This window comes from Myxocyprinus asiaticus, chromosome 30, assembly GCF_019703515.2.
Source record: "Myxocyprinus asiaticus isolate MX2 ecotype Aquarium Trade chromosome 30, UBuf_Myxa_2, whole genome shotgun sequence".
NCBI lineage: Eukaryota > Metazoa > Chordata > Actinopteri > Cypriniformes > Catostomidae > Myxocyprinus > Myxocyprinus asiaticus.
This window is the reverse complement of record NC_059373.1, coordinates 1,062,256-1,078,959: the sequence shown is the minus strand read 5'-3', so window position 1 is coordinate 1,078,959 and position 16,704 is coordinate 1,062,256. Positions and strand designations below refer to the sequence as shown.

At 39.4% G+C, this 16,704-nt stretch overlaps 1 protein-coding gene across 8 annotated transcripts in view; it reads right to left on the bottom strand.

Annotated features, from left to right (window-relative positions):
- The window catches only part of akap9 (A kinase (PRKA) anchor protein 9), a 121,681-nt gene that overhangs the window by 80,220 nt on the left and 24,757 nt on the right, over positions 1-16,704 (bottom strand). For all 8 annotated transcript variants that reach the window (XM_051664056.1, XM_051664060.1, XM_051664057.1 and 5 more), the window contains 5 exons: positions 16,163-16,360; positions 12,310-14,553; positions 7,867-7,950; positions 6,732-6,945; positions 2,703-2,907 (listed from right to left, as the gene is read on the bottom strand). In XM_051664056.1, the coding sequence (XP_051520016.1) occupies positions 2,703-2,907; positions 6,732-6,945; positions 7,867-7,950; positions 12,310-14,553; positions 16,163-16,360 (2,945 nt within the window). The remainder of the gene's footprint in view (positions 1-2,702; positions 2,908-6,731; positions 6,946-7,866; positions 7,951-12,309; positions 14,554-16,162; positions 16,361-16,704) is intronic.

Sequence of the window (16,704 nt, the reverse complement as noted above, 5' to 3'; positions counted from 1 at the left end):
TCACTCACAGCTATACAAATGTTTGTCTGCATTTGTTTTTACAGCTTTGTATCAGATATCGTCCACATGAAAGAGTAAAACAGTGTGAGAAGCTTTGTACTAAGGTTAATATTTAAAGTTTACATTTTTAATATTTTCCACCAGATGGCGCCATTTTTCTCATGTTTAACCTATGGAGCAAATACAAGCTTTTCCCCTATTTTATGTTTGCTGTATTATAGAGCACTGCAGGCCAATTGAATAAATGATGCAGATAAAATTGTGTGTGTGTGGGTGTGTGTTGGTATGGATGTCAGGGTGTGTTGTGTATGTGTGTATTGAGAAATGTGTGTGTGTAAAAAACTACAGTGGCATTACGTAAACAAACTGGCATTTAAAGGGTTAAAATTCTGAAAATGAATTAATATTTGGTAGTTATGATCAGGACTGATGTTGGTTAAAAAAAAATTACAATATTAATATTTAATATTATTATGGCAGTTTTATGACGCAGACATTTTTGTCCTCTAAGGACCACTGAGTAACTTTTTTTTTATTTTTATTGACGCACAAGAGTTAAGATGATATTAACTCAACAAAATCTCAGAGTAACGGAGATGTTCAGGGCTCGACGCTAACGTTTTTGTTTAGGCGCGCTCGTGCTCCTAAAATAAATATTTTAGGAGCACAGTTGTAGATTAATGTCAGACTTTAATTAACAGTTAAAAACTGTTAACTGCTTATGTCACGCACGCTCGGAGCTCAAAGCACTAGGAGCAAGTCAGTCCACTGTCGGTCATCTTTGGGACGCTCTCAGGAGGATATTTCCAGTCATGACAGTACAGCTCCTATCTACTTGAATGGGGAAAGAACGAAATCTCAGAAACGGTTGGTCAAGATTACGATCAAAGAGTTGATTGACAGGCAATGTCTGTATCTAAAAGGTGACTGGCTCTTTAACCTGTAAGGCGGGACTTCCTTTCTATATCCGTTGCCCTTTGGGCGCTCAGATCTCCTTGGCTGAGCGTTCCAATTTCTCCCATTAATTTTAATAGAAGTGTCCCGTCTCTGCTAAACAGCCTCTGGAGCAGAGCGAATGAACGCGAGTGGTTTTGTTGGCGGCTAGCACGAAAACCATGACTGAGCTGCAGTTGTTTCAAATGAGGAAGCACATTTAGCACATATAAAGCACCAAACACCAAATCAATATCACTACATTTGCAGGAAAAGCGCTGCAATAACCAACATATTAACTTCCAATTCAGTTCCACATTCTGGACATGATGTATTGATCTTATGGCGCTCACATAAAATACCTCACACTCTTAATTCAAAATGCCTGTTTTTGCATTCGTGCATGCTGTTGTGCAATTATTTTTCTATGTAAAACATGCGCCTTAGATCATTGCACCGTTTATCTATGTTTTCAGAATCTTATGCACAAGCGGCACGTTTTAAGTCTTATTTTTTATTTTCTGGTTGATTTAACAGGGACAGTGCACATTAATAAACAATGCTGTAAATGAGTTAGCCAAAAGGATATTTTCCATCTGTAGTCCTTGGACAGATGTTACAGAGTCACCCATAAAAACAGAATACAAACAAAATATAAGATTGAAACTACAATGTTATTGAGATTATTTTATAAGCATGCAAAACGATAAAAAAAGGAAAAAAATAATATTAATGTTAATGAAAACATCATTCAATACACCCTTGTACTACATCATCAGGTACTGTTTAATGCATGCAACACAGAGTCTCATACAAGACATGCAAAACGTTAAAATGAAAAATAGATGATTTAGTGTTAATAGAAATATGGACTAAATACGCCAAAATCCATTTAGCATTGCTTTAACCATGCTGCTACATGAACCATGGAGTTTGTGAGTTCATTAGCAACTTAAATCATGCTGCTACCATGTATATAAATACACATACACTTGGATGTAGGTATCAGGACATACAGATGGAAAACCATTTATATATAATATAAATAGCAATGGACCCAGTACAGATCCTTGTGGAACACCGGTGGACATCCGGAGTACAGCTGATTGATAATTCTGTACTCGGGACATACTGAGATTGATTTAACAAATATGATTCCATCCAATTAAGTGTGTCTGAAGAAGCATTGAATCTAGATAACTTAGACATGAGAATATTATGATTAACAGCGTTAAAAGCCTTCTTGAAGTCAACAGCGCTCTTGTAATAGGATTGATTAGTGTTGACGTAAGCTCTTTAAGCATTATCATACCAAATATACTCTTTGCTCTGGATGGTTTAAGAGATCTTACTGATTCTCTCAGTCTGTGCGTGCGTGGTGAGGGAGAAAGAGAAGAATAGAGAGCGCGCCAGTACACGCTTCCGCGAATAAGGAGCTGGATTCAGCCTCGTCTGTCTCAGCAATATTAGAGTGAGAAAACAGCAGTTTTGTTGCAAAAATAACTAGTATAAAAACACTTTTTAAAAGTATTTTGCATATAATGTTATATGCATATGTGAGTATTTATTCTGATGGTACTATTCACGTTCATAAGTTAAAGTGTCAAATGTCATTTGGGCGCACCAGTGCGACTAATTCTCCACGGCCGCATGCAGTAATTGTCACTCGCATACGCGACTGAATCGGTCGCACTGTAGAGCCCTGATTTTATTTGCTGTTTTATTGCCTGGATACTGTGTCTGGAACTGCTATTATGAAGATCTGGTACCTGAAGAGTTCTTCTGCTCCTGTGAGCTCCTGGAGTTTCTGCTGCAGCAGGAGAATCTCAGCTGTGAAACGCTCCTGTTTCTCCTCCATCTGCTGTTGATAGTAGATCTTCAGATGCTCAATCTCCCGCCTGTGACTCTCCTCCAGATGAGCTGAACGCTCCTGAAACTCTGACTTCAACTGCTGGACAGATGACTCTTTCAGCTCTGTACGGACATAAGATTCATGAGTCAGAATCGGATCTGATTTCAGTCAGGGACAGAAGATTCATGATTCAGAATCTGATCTGATTTCAGTCAAAGACAGAAGATTCATGATTTAGAATCGGATCTGATTTCAGTCAGGGACAGAAGATTCATGATTCAGAATCTGATCTGATTTCAAAGACAGAAGATTCATGATTCAGAATCGGATCTGATTTCAGTCAGGGACAGAAGATTCATGATTCAGAATCTGATCTGATTTCAGTCAAAGACAGAAGATTCATGATTCAGAATCTGATCTGATTTCAAAGACAGAAGATTCATGATTCAGAATCTGATCTGATTTCAAAGACAGAAGATTCATGAGTCAGAATCTGATCTGATTTCAGTCAAAGACAGAAGATTCATAAATCAGAATCTGATCTGATTTCAGTCAGGGACAGAAGATTCATGATTCAGAATCTGATCTGATTTCAAAGACAGAAGATTCATGATTCAGAATCGGATCTGATTTCAGTCAGGGACAGAAGATTCATGATTCAGAATCTGATCTGATTTCAGTCAAAGACAGAAGATTCATGATTCAGAATCTGATCTGATTTCAAAGACAGAAGATTCATGATTCAGAATCTGATCTGATTTCAAAGACAGAAGATTCATGAGTCAGAATCTGATCTGATTTCAGTCAGGGACAGAATATTCATGATTCAAAATCTGATTTAATTTCAGTCAGGGACAGAAGATTCAGGAGTCAAAATCTGATCTGATTTCATAGACAGAAGATTCAGGAGTCAAAATCTGATTTAATTTCAGTCAGGGACAGAAGATTCATGATTCAGAATCTGATCTGATTTCAAAGACAGAAGATTCATGATTCAGAATCTGATCTGATTTCAGTCAAAGACAGAAGATTCATGAGTCAGAATCTGATCTGATTTCAGTCAAAGACAGAAGATTCAGGAGTCAGAATCTGATCTGATTTCAGTCAAAGACAGAAGATTCATGATTCAGAATCTGATCTGATTTCAGTCAAAGACAGAAGATTCAGGAGTCAGAATCTGATCTGATTTCAGTCAAAGACAGAAGATTCATGATTCAGAATCTGATTTGATTTCAGTCAAATACAGAAGATTCATGATTCAGAATCTGATTTGATTTCAAAGACAGAAGATTCATGATTCAGAATCTGATCTGATTTCAGTCAGAAACAGAAGATTCATGATTCAGAATCGGATCTGATTTCAGTCAGAAACAGAAGATTCATGATTCAGAATCGGATCTGATTTCAGTCAAAGACAGAAGATTCATGATTCAGAATCGGATCTGATTTCAGTCAAAGACAGAAGATTCATGAGTCAGAATCTGATCTGATTTCAGTCAGGGACAGAAGATTCATGAGTCAGAATCTGATCTGATTTCAGTCAGGGACAGAAGATTCATGATTCAGAATCGGATCTGATTTCAGTCAAAGACAGAAGATTCATGATTCAGAATCGGATCTGATTTCAGTCAAAGACAGAAGATTCATGATTCAGAATCGGATCTGATTTCAGTCAAAGACAGAAGATTCATGATTCAGAATCTGATCTGATTTCAGTCAGGGACAGAAGATTCATGATTCAGAATCGGATCTGATTTCAGTCAAAGACAGAAGATTCATGATTCAGAATCGGATCTGATTTCAGTCAAAGACAGAAGATTCATGATTCAGAATCGGATCTGATTTCAGTCAAAGACAGAAGATTCATGATTCAGAATCGGATCTGATTTCAGTCAGGGACAGAAGATTCATGATTCAGAATCGGATCTGATTTCAGTCAAAGACAGAAGATTCATGATTCAGAATCGGATCTGATTTCAGTCAAAGACAGAAGATTCATGAGTCAGAATCTGATCTGATTTCAGTCAGGGACAGAAGATTCATGATTCAGAATCGGATCTGATTTCAGTCAAAGACAGAAGATTCATGATTCAGAATCGGATCTGATTTCAGTCAAAGACAGAAGATTCATGATTCAGAATCGGATCTGATTTCAGTCAAAGACAGAAGATTCATGATTCAGAATCTGATCTGATTTCAGTCAGGGACAGAAGATTCATGATTCAGAATCTGATCTGATTTCAGTCAGGGACAGAAGATTCATGATTCAGAATCTGATCTGATTTCAGTCAGAAACAGAAGATTCATGATTTAGAATCGGATCTGATTTCAGTCAGAAACAGAAGATTCATGAGTCAGAATCTGATCTGATTTCAGTCAGAAACAGAAGATTCATGATTCAGAATCTGATCTGATTTCAAAGACAGAAGATTCATGATTCAGAATCGGATCTGATTTCAAAGACAGAAGATTCATGATTCAGAATCGGATCTGATTTCAAAGACAGAAGATTCATGATTCAGAAACGGATCTGATTTCAGTCAAAGACAGAAGATTCATGATCAGAATCTGATCTGATTTCAAAGACAGAAGATTCATGATTCAAAATCTGATCTGATTTCAAAGACAGAAGATTCATGATTCAGAATCTGATCTGATTTCAAAGACAGAAGATTCATGATTCAAAATCTGATCTGATTTCAAAGACAGAAGATTCATGATTCAGAATCGGATCTGATTTCAGTCAGAAACAGAAGATTCATGATTCAGAATCTGATCTGATTTCAAAGACAGAAGATTCATGATTCAAAATCTGATCTGATTTCAAAGACAGAAGATTCATGATTCAGAATCGGATCTGATTTCAGTCTGAAACAGAAGATTCATGAGTCAGAATCTGATCTGATTTCAAAGACAGAAGATTCATGATTCAGAATCTGATCTGATTTCAGTCAAAGACAGAAGATTCATGATTCAGAATCGGATCTGATTTCAGTCAGAAACAGAAGATTCATGATTCAGAATCTGATCTGATTTCAAAGACAGAAGATTCGTGATTCAAAATCTGATCTGATTTCAAAGACAGAAGATTCATGATTCAGAATCAGATCTGATTTCAGTCTGAAACAGAAGATTCATGAGTCAGAATCTGATCTGATTTCAAAGACAGAAGATTCATGATTCAGAATCTGATCTGATTTCAGTCAAAGACAGAAGATTCATGATTCAGAATCTGATCTGATTTCAAAGACAGAAGATTCATGATTCAGAATCGGATCTGATTTCAGTCAAATACAGAAGATTCATGATTCAGAATCTGATCTGATTTCAGTCAAAGACAGAAGATTCATGATTCAGAATTGGATCTGATTTCAGTCAAAGACAAGATCTGTGATTCAGAATCTGATCTGATTTCAGTAAGAAAAAGAAGATTCATGATTCAGAATCTGATCTGATTTCAGTCAGAAAAAGAAGATTCATGATTCAGAATCTGATCTGATTTCAGTCAGAAAAAGAAGATTAATGATTCATAATCTGATTTGAATCAGGAACAGAAGATTCAAGATTCAGTCTGTTGGACTTCACATTTCATACACTACGGTAATAGATGCAGCATGTTCAAAGCATGCTTTAAACTGAGCTCTGAGATTTACATAAAACATCAGAGGACATTCACAGAGGAGAGAGACACCGCTGAGGTCCAGTAGAGAACAGGCTGATATGAACTCATCAAAAGCCAGATGAACACTTCAGTCAAATGTTCTGTGGACTGATTTCAACTAAATATTGAACGTTTTGTTTAAAAACTGGCAAAAGTGTACTCTTAAAAGCAGAGCGTAAGAGTATAAGCAGTTTCAAAATAAATTTCTCGTGTCGATGGGACTCTTCATAATACATATGAAACATTCAGACTCCTTTGATGTGACCTCCCACACATCCCACTGACCTGTGTGCTGACCCCTGACCCCCTGCTGCTCTCTCTTCAACTCCTCCTGCAAATGCTGCAGCTCATCAGCATGTGCGTCCCGCAGCTCCTCCTCTTGGCTGCGCAGCAGCTCCTGTGTCTGCACAAACAGGCTCTCTCTGAGCAGCTCTAGTTGAGCAGCGTGAATCTGAGAGAGACTGATGCGCTGCGCCTCCATCTGCAGCCGACACTCATCCTACAGACACACAGTGCCAAGGGTTCTTGATAAGACACTCAGATTTCCTAATATGGTAATATATAGTAATTACATTACATATATTAACAGCAGTAATTGAACTTTAGGGCTACGCACTTTTGCCACTGAGCTTTAAACATTAATCACGACATCAAAAGGGTGCAAGACTGGCCAAACGATGAGGTCTTTCATAAACTTAGTGGTGAAACTGAAGGTGCATTAAAATCAGCACAATCTTGCTTCATTTTATATAGACAAACATAATCATAATAAAAATATTCAACATATCCCACTGCCCTTTTTGTCTTTATTAAGCAGTATGAGGTTTCTGTCTGGACATCCGGTGAGTTTTTATCCTAAACAAAACCCTCATTTGAGCTGATCAAACACGCACATGCACACTTGTGGTTTACCATATTATAAGACTGTGAGTGTCTCTTTAATATGAGACACAAAAGCAGAGACGGTCCAGCTCTGTCCTGATTCAACGAGCAGAATGAATAATTTTAATAAGCATCACAGGAACATGGAGAATGAGACAGAATATAAAGAGCAATCTCATTTATTCACAGGTAATAACGCCAAACATTTAACAGCAGGTTTGTGGTAAATGTCACAGCAAATTCACCTAAAAGCTGCAATCACCCACAGACTCACTGTCACACACACACACACACACACACACACACACACACACACACACACACACAGTGAAGATACTTTTGCTTTCCAAGTTTGTGGTTATGAAGAGTGTTTTCGAAACGCTCCATTTTCGGTGGAGTAAAACGGCATTCTAGTGTGGATGAGAGGCGTAAACGTTGCTAAAATAGTGCGTCTTTTAATGGAAATCCTATTATTGAGGACGTGGCCTTAGTGTTACAGGTTTGATCATGCATCAGAGACAGACAGACAGATATTTACATGCTCAGAGCCGTCCATGTCCTGTAGCTGCATCATGTCATGTCTGACAGCGTCCCCATCGGCCGGAGTGTTTCCTGTCTTCACCTACAAAACACACACAAACAGATACACAAACACGCCCAATACCGATTATACAGAATGCTCTGCAGATTGAACATCTGACATTGACAAAGCTCGACACATCTCCCAACCCTTGTTTGTTTGTTAATATTTTGGGTAATTTGATGATGCTTCCAGCTACCAATAAAGCCCAATTTAATTTATCCTCCTGACAAACTAAAGCACCTATGGCAAATGAAGCCTGCGTTTCTGCTATGGGTGAGTCAAATGGGGGGCCAGGAAATTCTCCCTGTCTGACAGCAAAACGATAAACGTTGCCTCACTGAAATATCACCGAACAAACACCTTAGCAGATCGAAAACGTCTGTGTTTAGTTCACCTAAATTTTATGACGATAAGCAAAGCCTATTCGCCAAGTAAGCATAAATCGGCCGTTCGAGTATACTACTCTCAGATCCACTTAACGCATTATATAACACGATTAAATCTAGTGATGCACTGATGTATCAGCCATTCATCGTACCAGTCGATTAAAAGCAATTATCAAAAGACATCAGAACAGACATCGGAGTAATAGTTTTTTAAAAACATAAAAAAAGAAGAAATCTGACCAAGCTACTGTGAGCCTGAAAAGAGGCTATTCAGAATTCAGTTAATGTGCTTTAATAACGTGTCATTTGTCATAATAAAGTTGTGTAATTAATAGTGCTGTCAGTTTTAATCAATTTTAATTGCGATTAATCGCATAGTTTTTCACAGTTAAATCGCGATTAATCGCATAGTTTTTCCACAGTTAATCGCGATTAATCGCATAGTTTTTCACAGTTAAATCGCGATTAATCGCATAGTTTTTCCACAGTTAATTGCGATTAATCACAGATTTTGAAAGTGCTGAAATCTGACCTACATATTAGGGCTGGGCGATATATCGAATACCTACGATATAATCGCGATGATTTTGCTGACGATATAAAATTCAACAATATCGTGAATATCGTGATGATTTTAATGAGCCTTTTATTTGGCCATTAAGTTTCATAGAGTGCATCAGTAGAGTCATTTCACGATCATTCAGGTCTGTTTAATTAATCAAAAAACATCAAAATGGAGATATGATCATATGTGATTATTTAACTGCCAAAGGTTGCGATTAAAGACAGATAAACATGGATTTCCGAATGAACCGGCGACGCACTGATCTTTGCACACGCAGGGGTGGCGGGGCTCATGGGCTTATGTTTTTAGCGCAGTTCACCTGCATTGTGAAGTACTGCAGGTTCAAGCATTCGTGCAATTCCAAACATTAGTAACAACTAGAAAGTTATAATACAAATCTACAAATACAGAACTGTAAAGGAGAGTTTGACAGCGGTTCAAACATGCCTTCATCATTTTTAAATATATTTTAATTTAATACCTTTGAAATATTAATTCTACTTGCCTACAATGGCTGTTTAGATGAAATGATGTTTCCTCTGATTAAAAAAATAAACCATAAAATAAAGACAAATTTCAATGTAAAAAAAACGTAATTATAGATATATATCGAATATCGTCAATTTGCTGAAAAATATAGAAATATAATTTCTGAAGCCATATCGCCCAGCCCTAGTACATATACTTCTTTTCTTCTCAAAATGAATTTATTTCCCTTATAGGGAAGAAAACAACATGTAACAATATAATGCTAAATTAACATTTTCCATAGAAAGCCTTCCAGAGTATAAAGATAGAAACGCAATAAAATAGCACCAAATCAAGTAACATTAAGTCTAAGTGGGAAGTTGATTAATTGAAAGTACTATTCGCCACAGGTTGAGTATTCATTTCAACAAGCATTACATTTCTTAAACTCTCATCCTCCACAATGCTTTATTAACGGTAAATGCGTTAATAGCAAATAAGAAAAATTAACACGTTAAACTTTGTTTTAATCACATGCGTTAACGTTAATTTTGACAGCTCTAGAATAGGGCTGTCATGATTATGGAATTTGGTTGACGATTAATTGTGATTATGACGATTAATTGCGATTATGACGATTAATTGCGATATAAATTGACATTTTTAGGGTATGCTTTTTTCTGCATGTGTGCAGAAGTCATTTTTACATATTTAACTTCAAATATATACATCAAATAATACAGTAGGAATACATTATGATTTCCTTTTAAGGCTTTAAAAACTGAATGATATTTCTAAATAATTGACATATCTCTCTTCTTGGTCAGCTTTAGTTATTTATTATATTGATATTATTTTTTTATTATCTTATGCAATAGTAAAACATTTCTGTCCTAATTTCTTCACTTTTACCAAAAAAAATTTTTTATTGTAATTTTTTATTTTGGGGGAGGGGGGGAATTTTTTCCCCTTTTTCTCCCCAATTTCTCATGCCCAATTCCCAATGTGCTCTAAGTCCTCATGGTGGCGTAGTGACTCGCCTCAATCCGGGAGGCGGAGGATGAATCTCAGTTGCCTCCGCGTCTGAGACCGTCAATCCGCGCATCTTATCACATGGCTTGTTGAGCACGTTACCGCGGAGACGTAGCGCGTGAGGAGGCTTCACACTATTCTCTGCGGCATCCACGCACAACTCACCACACGCCCCACCAAGAGCGAGAACCACATTATAGTGACCACGAGGAGGTTACCCCATGTGACTCTACCCTCCCTAGCAACCGGGCCAATTTGGTTGCTTAGGAGACCTGGCTGGAGTCACTCAGCACACCCTGGATTCGAACTCGTGACTCCAGGTGTGATAGTCAGCGTCAATACTCTCTGAGATACCCAGACCCCCACATTTACACATGATTTTAATGCTCTGATTAAACCCACGAGCCCTTATTTGTCATGAAGTAAAAGCTTTGAGATTTCATTTCATAATTTTATCACTCCACAAAAACAGAGTAAGCGTGCGTCTCCTCTTCTGCATCATTGTGTGTCATTAACACAGCGTGCATGAACCGGGAACATTTGCCATTGCACAATCGTTTAAAGTGAAAATGGAGCACTTTGCAAACTTGTTTGTTTCTATAATTTCGCAGGAGTTTGGCGTGAGCCTCTGCTGACAACGCAGGCATCAGTGCGCTTCACGCGCTCTTCAAGATTGAGCCCGGCGGTGCGGCTCAGTGACACTCAGACTCAGAGTTCAACTGAATGACACACAGACACACCGTTCATGGCATTTATACAGTATATTCGCTTAAAATTCACTTAATTGGGCATTAAAATGTGAACCACGATCAGATGCGTATTGAATAATCCTACTCTAGAAATTAATTACCAGTGTTTTGACACAAGGTGGCATAAAAAAACAAAACAAAAGCAGAACCAGCAAACTATCAGTATCAGCAGACAGGGTCAGAAATTAACTTATCCATTAAGGGGTGATATTTGCTCCTAGGTTTGATTTTATATCTATAATAGGGTGTCATCCTTTCATGTCAAATACTTAAATTTAATCAAACGACTAACCTGAATTCTCACTGAATGAAATGAATAACTATAATGAGAAATTTTACCTCTTACCAAAAAAACGAAATCACCATCAACTTACACTTTGTGCAATAATATGTATAATTAGGTCTAAACAGAATTAATTATGGGGGCATTTTGTGCCCTTATATTTTTAATTCAGGGGCATTTTCGCCAAAATCAGCACAGAAAATGTAAAATATAAATAAATAAATAAATAAATAAATAAATAGAGAATGAATTTGACTAATGCCAATTAAAAAAAAAAAAAAAAAAAATCTTAAATGGTTCTAACACTAGGCTTCATTTATTTTTATTTATTAATTATAATTGGTGCAAAATATTACTCACACGTTTATGAGATTTTGAGACCCTTTTTCCACCCCTATAAGTGGACTTTAGGATAAAAAAAAATGTAATGCTGAAGTGTAGAATATGATCTGTTTTAATGCCGTCTGTATTCACCCATTGTCTATTAGTGTTGTCGTGATCAGGTTAAACACACATAATAAAGCTCATCTCGGTTTCTCTTTCTCCTCCTCCGTCCCTGTCCATCTCTGAATAACCTCTCGTTCCTTCTCACACGTAAAGTGCCGACAGCAGCCCTCAATGCACATCAATTCCTCCCACAGTTTTCATCTGCAGTGCTGCGCGCTGAATGCACGCATTATTCCAGAACATCATCTCTGGCTTCTCCTGAGAGAGCTTTTAAAAATAATCTACAGCAAACCACAGGTATGCTTTCCCAACAAAGTGCATTTCATGCAGAGCAATGCAGATAAATACCAACTGTTGCATTAGGAGTTCTGATATGAACAACACTGGTCATTTAGCTGTTGCTTTCAAACACAAATCATCACATTTTCACACATTAGCAGGGAAATGATACAGTAGCATGCAGCTTACCTGCTGCGGGTGTCTGCGCCTGCTGTCCGGCGCTGTAAGCGGATCCTCATAAGCTGCTGTGTGGCTTGCTGTAGTACTCCGAGGTGTCTCTCTCTCTTCCCCCGCTGGCATCTGAGGGGAGGGGTCTCCGTACATCCCCCCGCACGAGGACAGACTCTCCTTTAGCGTGTTGTTTTCTTGTGTCAAGGCAATGAAGCTCTCCTGATAAGAGCGGAGCTCTTGTTCAGCACACAGCAGAGACGATTGAAGCATCATTATTTCCTCTTTCAAAGATTTGATGTGCATGTCATATGTTTCTACAGAGCACGAACCGCCAGCGACAACACAGTCCTCGACAGGCTGATTGAGGGTTTGTCGTTGAGATTCCAGCTCTTTATTTCTCACAACAGTCTCGTCTCTTTCTCTCTTCACCATCTTCAGCTTGTCTTCCATCAGCGTCACTCGAACGACCGTCTCCGAGAGCCTCTCCGCCAAGTTCTTCTTCTCTTTCTCGGCCGCTTCCAGTTTTTCCATCAGCTCAGTCGTGTCTTTTTCGATCTGCATCTTCCCATCCACCTCTTCATCGTCTGTTTTGTCCCTCGGGGATCTCGTTTGCAGCTCGGCATGAAGATCACGGAGTTTCGCCTCGTACTCCATCGTTTCTTTGATCAAACGCTCCTCAAGTTGAACTTTGGCGTTGGCCAGGCACGTATACTCGTCCTTAAGCTCCTGGTAGTTCACTTCGAAGTTCTTCTCAGCGAAAGAAAAGGTGTTTTTCTGTTTTTCGATCTCATCTTGAAGGTCCATCAATTGTTCGTGCTTTTGCTCGTTTTCTATCGAGAGATGCTCGACTTTCTGATGGAGAATTTCACAATCTCGTTTTAAGGATGTCAGTTCGTCCCTCCCTGGATTTTCACACTCCAAGTCTTTGCTTTCGCTCTCCCAGTTGTCGTTTTTTATTCTCACTCTTTCACTCTCTCTCCGTCTGAGGTCTTCGACTTCTGCCTGCAATACCTTCAGCTGTGCGACCAGTTCCTCAGCTCGTGAGCTTTCCAGCACCTGATTCAGATCGTTTTTCAGCACCACAATCTCCTGAAGCAGCGAGACTCTCTCCGTCGCCAACACCACCCTTTCGCTCTCAACGGACCTCAACTTGTTCTCGAAATCCGTCTGAAGGAGTTCCACGGCCTCGCGGTTTCTCACGGCGATCTCGTTTCGCAAGTTCTCGACGTTCAGCTGGCTTTCCCGTTGAAGGTCTTCTCGGAGTCTCGACAGCTCCTCTTCGTGGCTGAAAAGAAGTTGCGTCCTCAACCTTTCCAGCTCTGCTTCCTGCGATTCGGCCATTCGGTCCAGCACAGCGTCCTTTTCGCGCTCCAGCATGTCCAGTTTGATTTTGTAGTTCGTGATATCGGATTCGTGTTTGGCCTCGAGGTCGCCGTTGGCCTTCTGCGCGGCGTCCAGCTGCGTCTGCAGGTCGCTAATCGCGTCACGCAGGAGTTGCATCTCCGTCTGGATTTTCTCTGGACTCTTGGATCTTATTTCCACTTCCGCTCTTGTGTACGTCAGCTCCCTATGCAAACGTTCAACCTGGTTCACTAGATTGAGTTTTTCTGCGCTCATCCGCGTCAGTTCCTGCTCCGCTTTCTCTCGTAACACCTGCGACTCCTGCAGCTTGTTCTGCAGCTCGATGAGCTTCACGTTAAGAACGTTGACCCCTCCGGTGCTCTGAGAGAGTTGACCTTTGAACCTTTCCAACTCTGATCGATGCTGTTGAACGATCTTCTCCACATCTGCAGAATGCTCCTCCTTGATTTGATCTACTTCCGCCGCGTGTTGGACCCGAAGTTCCCGTTTCATCTGAACGATCTGCTGTCCGTACATTTCATCCAGTTCGGCTCGTAACTGGTCCATCCTGCGCGTCCAGTCCTCTTCCAGTCTCTGCAGCGTCTCGCCCTCTGATTGGCTGCCCTGGTGGCAGCGTTGCTGAAGGTCTTCCACGGTCTTCATGAGCTGTAAGATTTCTCCAGATGACATTCGCTCTTTCTGTCTGGAAACGGAGAGTTCCTTTTCACAGTTCTCCAGCTCTTGGGTCTTCACAGTCAGATGTTTGTTCACTTCCTCCAGTTGTTGTGAGGAGTTCAGAAGTTGACCCTGGAGTTGAGATAAAGACTGAAGGTGCTCGGAGATCAGACGCTGTTGTTCAGTGTTCTGCAGGTCTTTTTCTTGTAAAGTCTGAGCAAATGATTCTTCAGCATGTGTGCGCATCTGAAGACAGAGAAACATATGGCTTTATTTGAAACAGTATGTATTTGAGACAACAGAGATGAACGAATACCCACCCAGAAGTAGGGACAATGCAAACATCTTTACAACCGCTTACACAACTAATCATGCATGAGCTATTATGTTATATACAGCTGTTATGCAATATAAAGTAATAATTTAATCAAGGTGGTGTAACCAACGTGCAGGTAGCCAAAAAAAATAAATAAATAAAAATAAAACAGAGAGAACCATGTTAGACCCTCTAGACTACGTTTAAAAAAAATATCCGATATTTTTACATTTTTATGAAAAGGCACAATTCGTTCATTCTATTTATCATGAAAAACATGTTTGAATTCACAAGAATGTTCAATTACGTTGATTAAGCAAGGAAAGTATTTTATACGTTTTACTTGATGGTTACACCACTTGACATTAGCGGTCGATCGATAGAGGATTTTGCCGATACCAATAACTAAGGTGGTGGGAAAGACCGATAACCGATTAATCTCTTTTAATCTTTTTTTAATCTCGATTAAAGTCTTTCCTTACTATGACAGGCGCTGATATAGAGGCTACAAGAGCACAAAATGAATAAAATCCCAGATGCAGTTTACTGTTCAACCAAAATCCCAATAATAACCAGAAAAAAATAAAAATAAAAATAAAAGGTTTGGTGCAGAATGTGGGAATTTTAAATATAAATGAGCCCAAAACACACAAGGGACTTTTATTTTGAAATGACAGAGACTTAGCTCCATCACAATAACAATTAAAAAACATTCATTGAAATGAGGATAAAAGTATGGATGAATATTGTCAATGATGAAAGATTTAAACACAGCAAATCCCCACGTGACTGTTTTTATTTCACCTCTAGAGGCCGCTGTTGTACTGTAGAATTAAGCTGATTTAACTCTTCAATCGTACAATTGGGGGAAAAAAAAAAACTATCAGCAACTGCAACTATCAGTATAGATTTTTACCGATAACTATCGGCACCAATATATCAGTCTACCTCTACTTGACATCATTTTTTGTCCAAATGCTATACATGTTTTTCAAAAAAGGTATGAAACCAACATGGACACAAATGTTAAATTTCGACGCACTTGATACGTGTTTGTTTTTTTTATTTTCTCCCCAATTTGGAATGCCCAATTCCCAATGCGCTCTAAGTCCTCGTGGTGGCGTAGTGACTCGATCCGGGTGGCGGAGGACGAATCTCAGTTGCCTCCATGTCTGAGACCATCAATCCGCGCATCTTATCATGTGGCTTGTTGAGCGCATTACCGCGAAGACGTGGAGGCTTCACGTTATTCTCCGCGGCATCCACGCTCAACTCACCACGCGCCCCACCGAGAGCGATAACCACATTATAGCGATCACAAGGAGGTTACCCCATGTGACTCTACCCTCCCTAGCAACCGGGCCAATTTGGCTGCTTAGGAGACCTGACTGGAGTCACTCAGCACGCCCTGGATTCAAACTCGCGACTCCAGGTGTGGTAGCACAATGATGCTGGAACTCTGGGCTTGAAGCTACGGCTGACTTGCTTAAAACTGACTTTGTCAGGCAAGAGTGTACGGCCATTCAAATGTCAACTCACCCTTTCAGCTTCACGCAGTCCCTCCTGAAGCTGCGAAATCAATAAAAGCCGTTCCTGCGTCTTGTCCTGGTGACCTTTGACCTGTGCGTCCTTTTCATCCAGCTGTTGTTGGTACAGTGCTATCTGCTGACGGGCCTGCAGAAGATCTGCAGCAGTTGAACTGATATTGGAGCTTCTCAGTATCTCACCTGCCTGCAGCTGGAGAGAGATCGTGACCATCAGCTTTACTGATCGAATATACAACAACAGGAGGTCTCAGATTCTACATATGCAATATGAAATATGCGGGACAAAAAAATATTCCAACTAACCAAAGATAAACAACATTTTAAGGCATCATCAAGACGCCCCTGCTGTCTACGTAGAGCATCTTTTTCAATATATAGGCATTAGACAGCAAGGCAGCACACTTGGAGTTATTGTACTGACTACCCCACACAGCCTTGCTTTTGTTCGCTTTATATAAAAAATGGCAACTACACTGCATACAGTCAAATTCAATGAAGATGCAGACTATTTAAATCATAAGGCTCGTGGTTTTA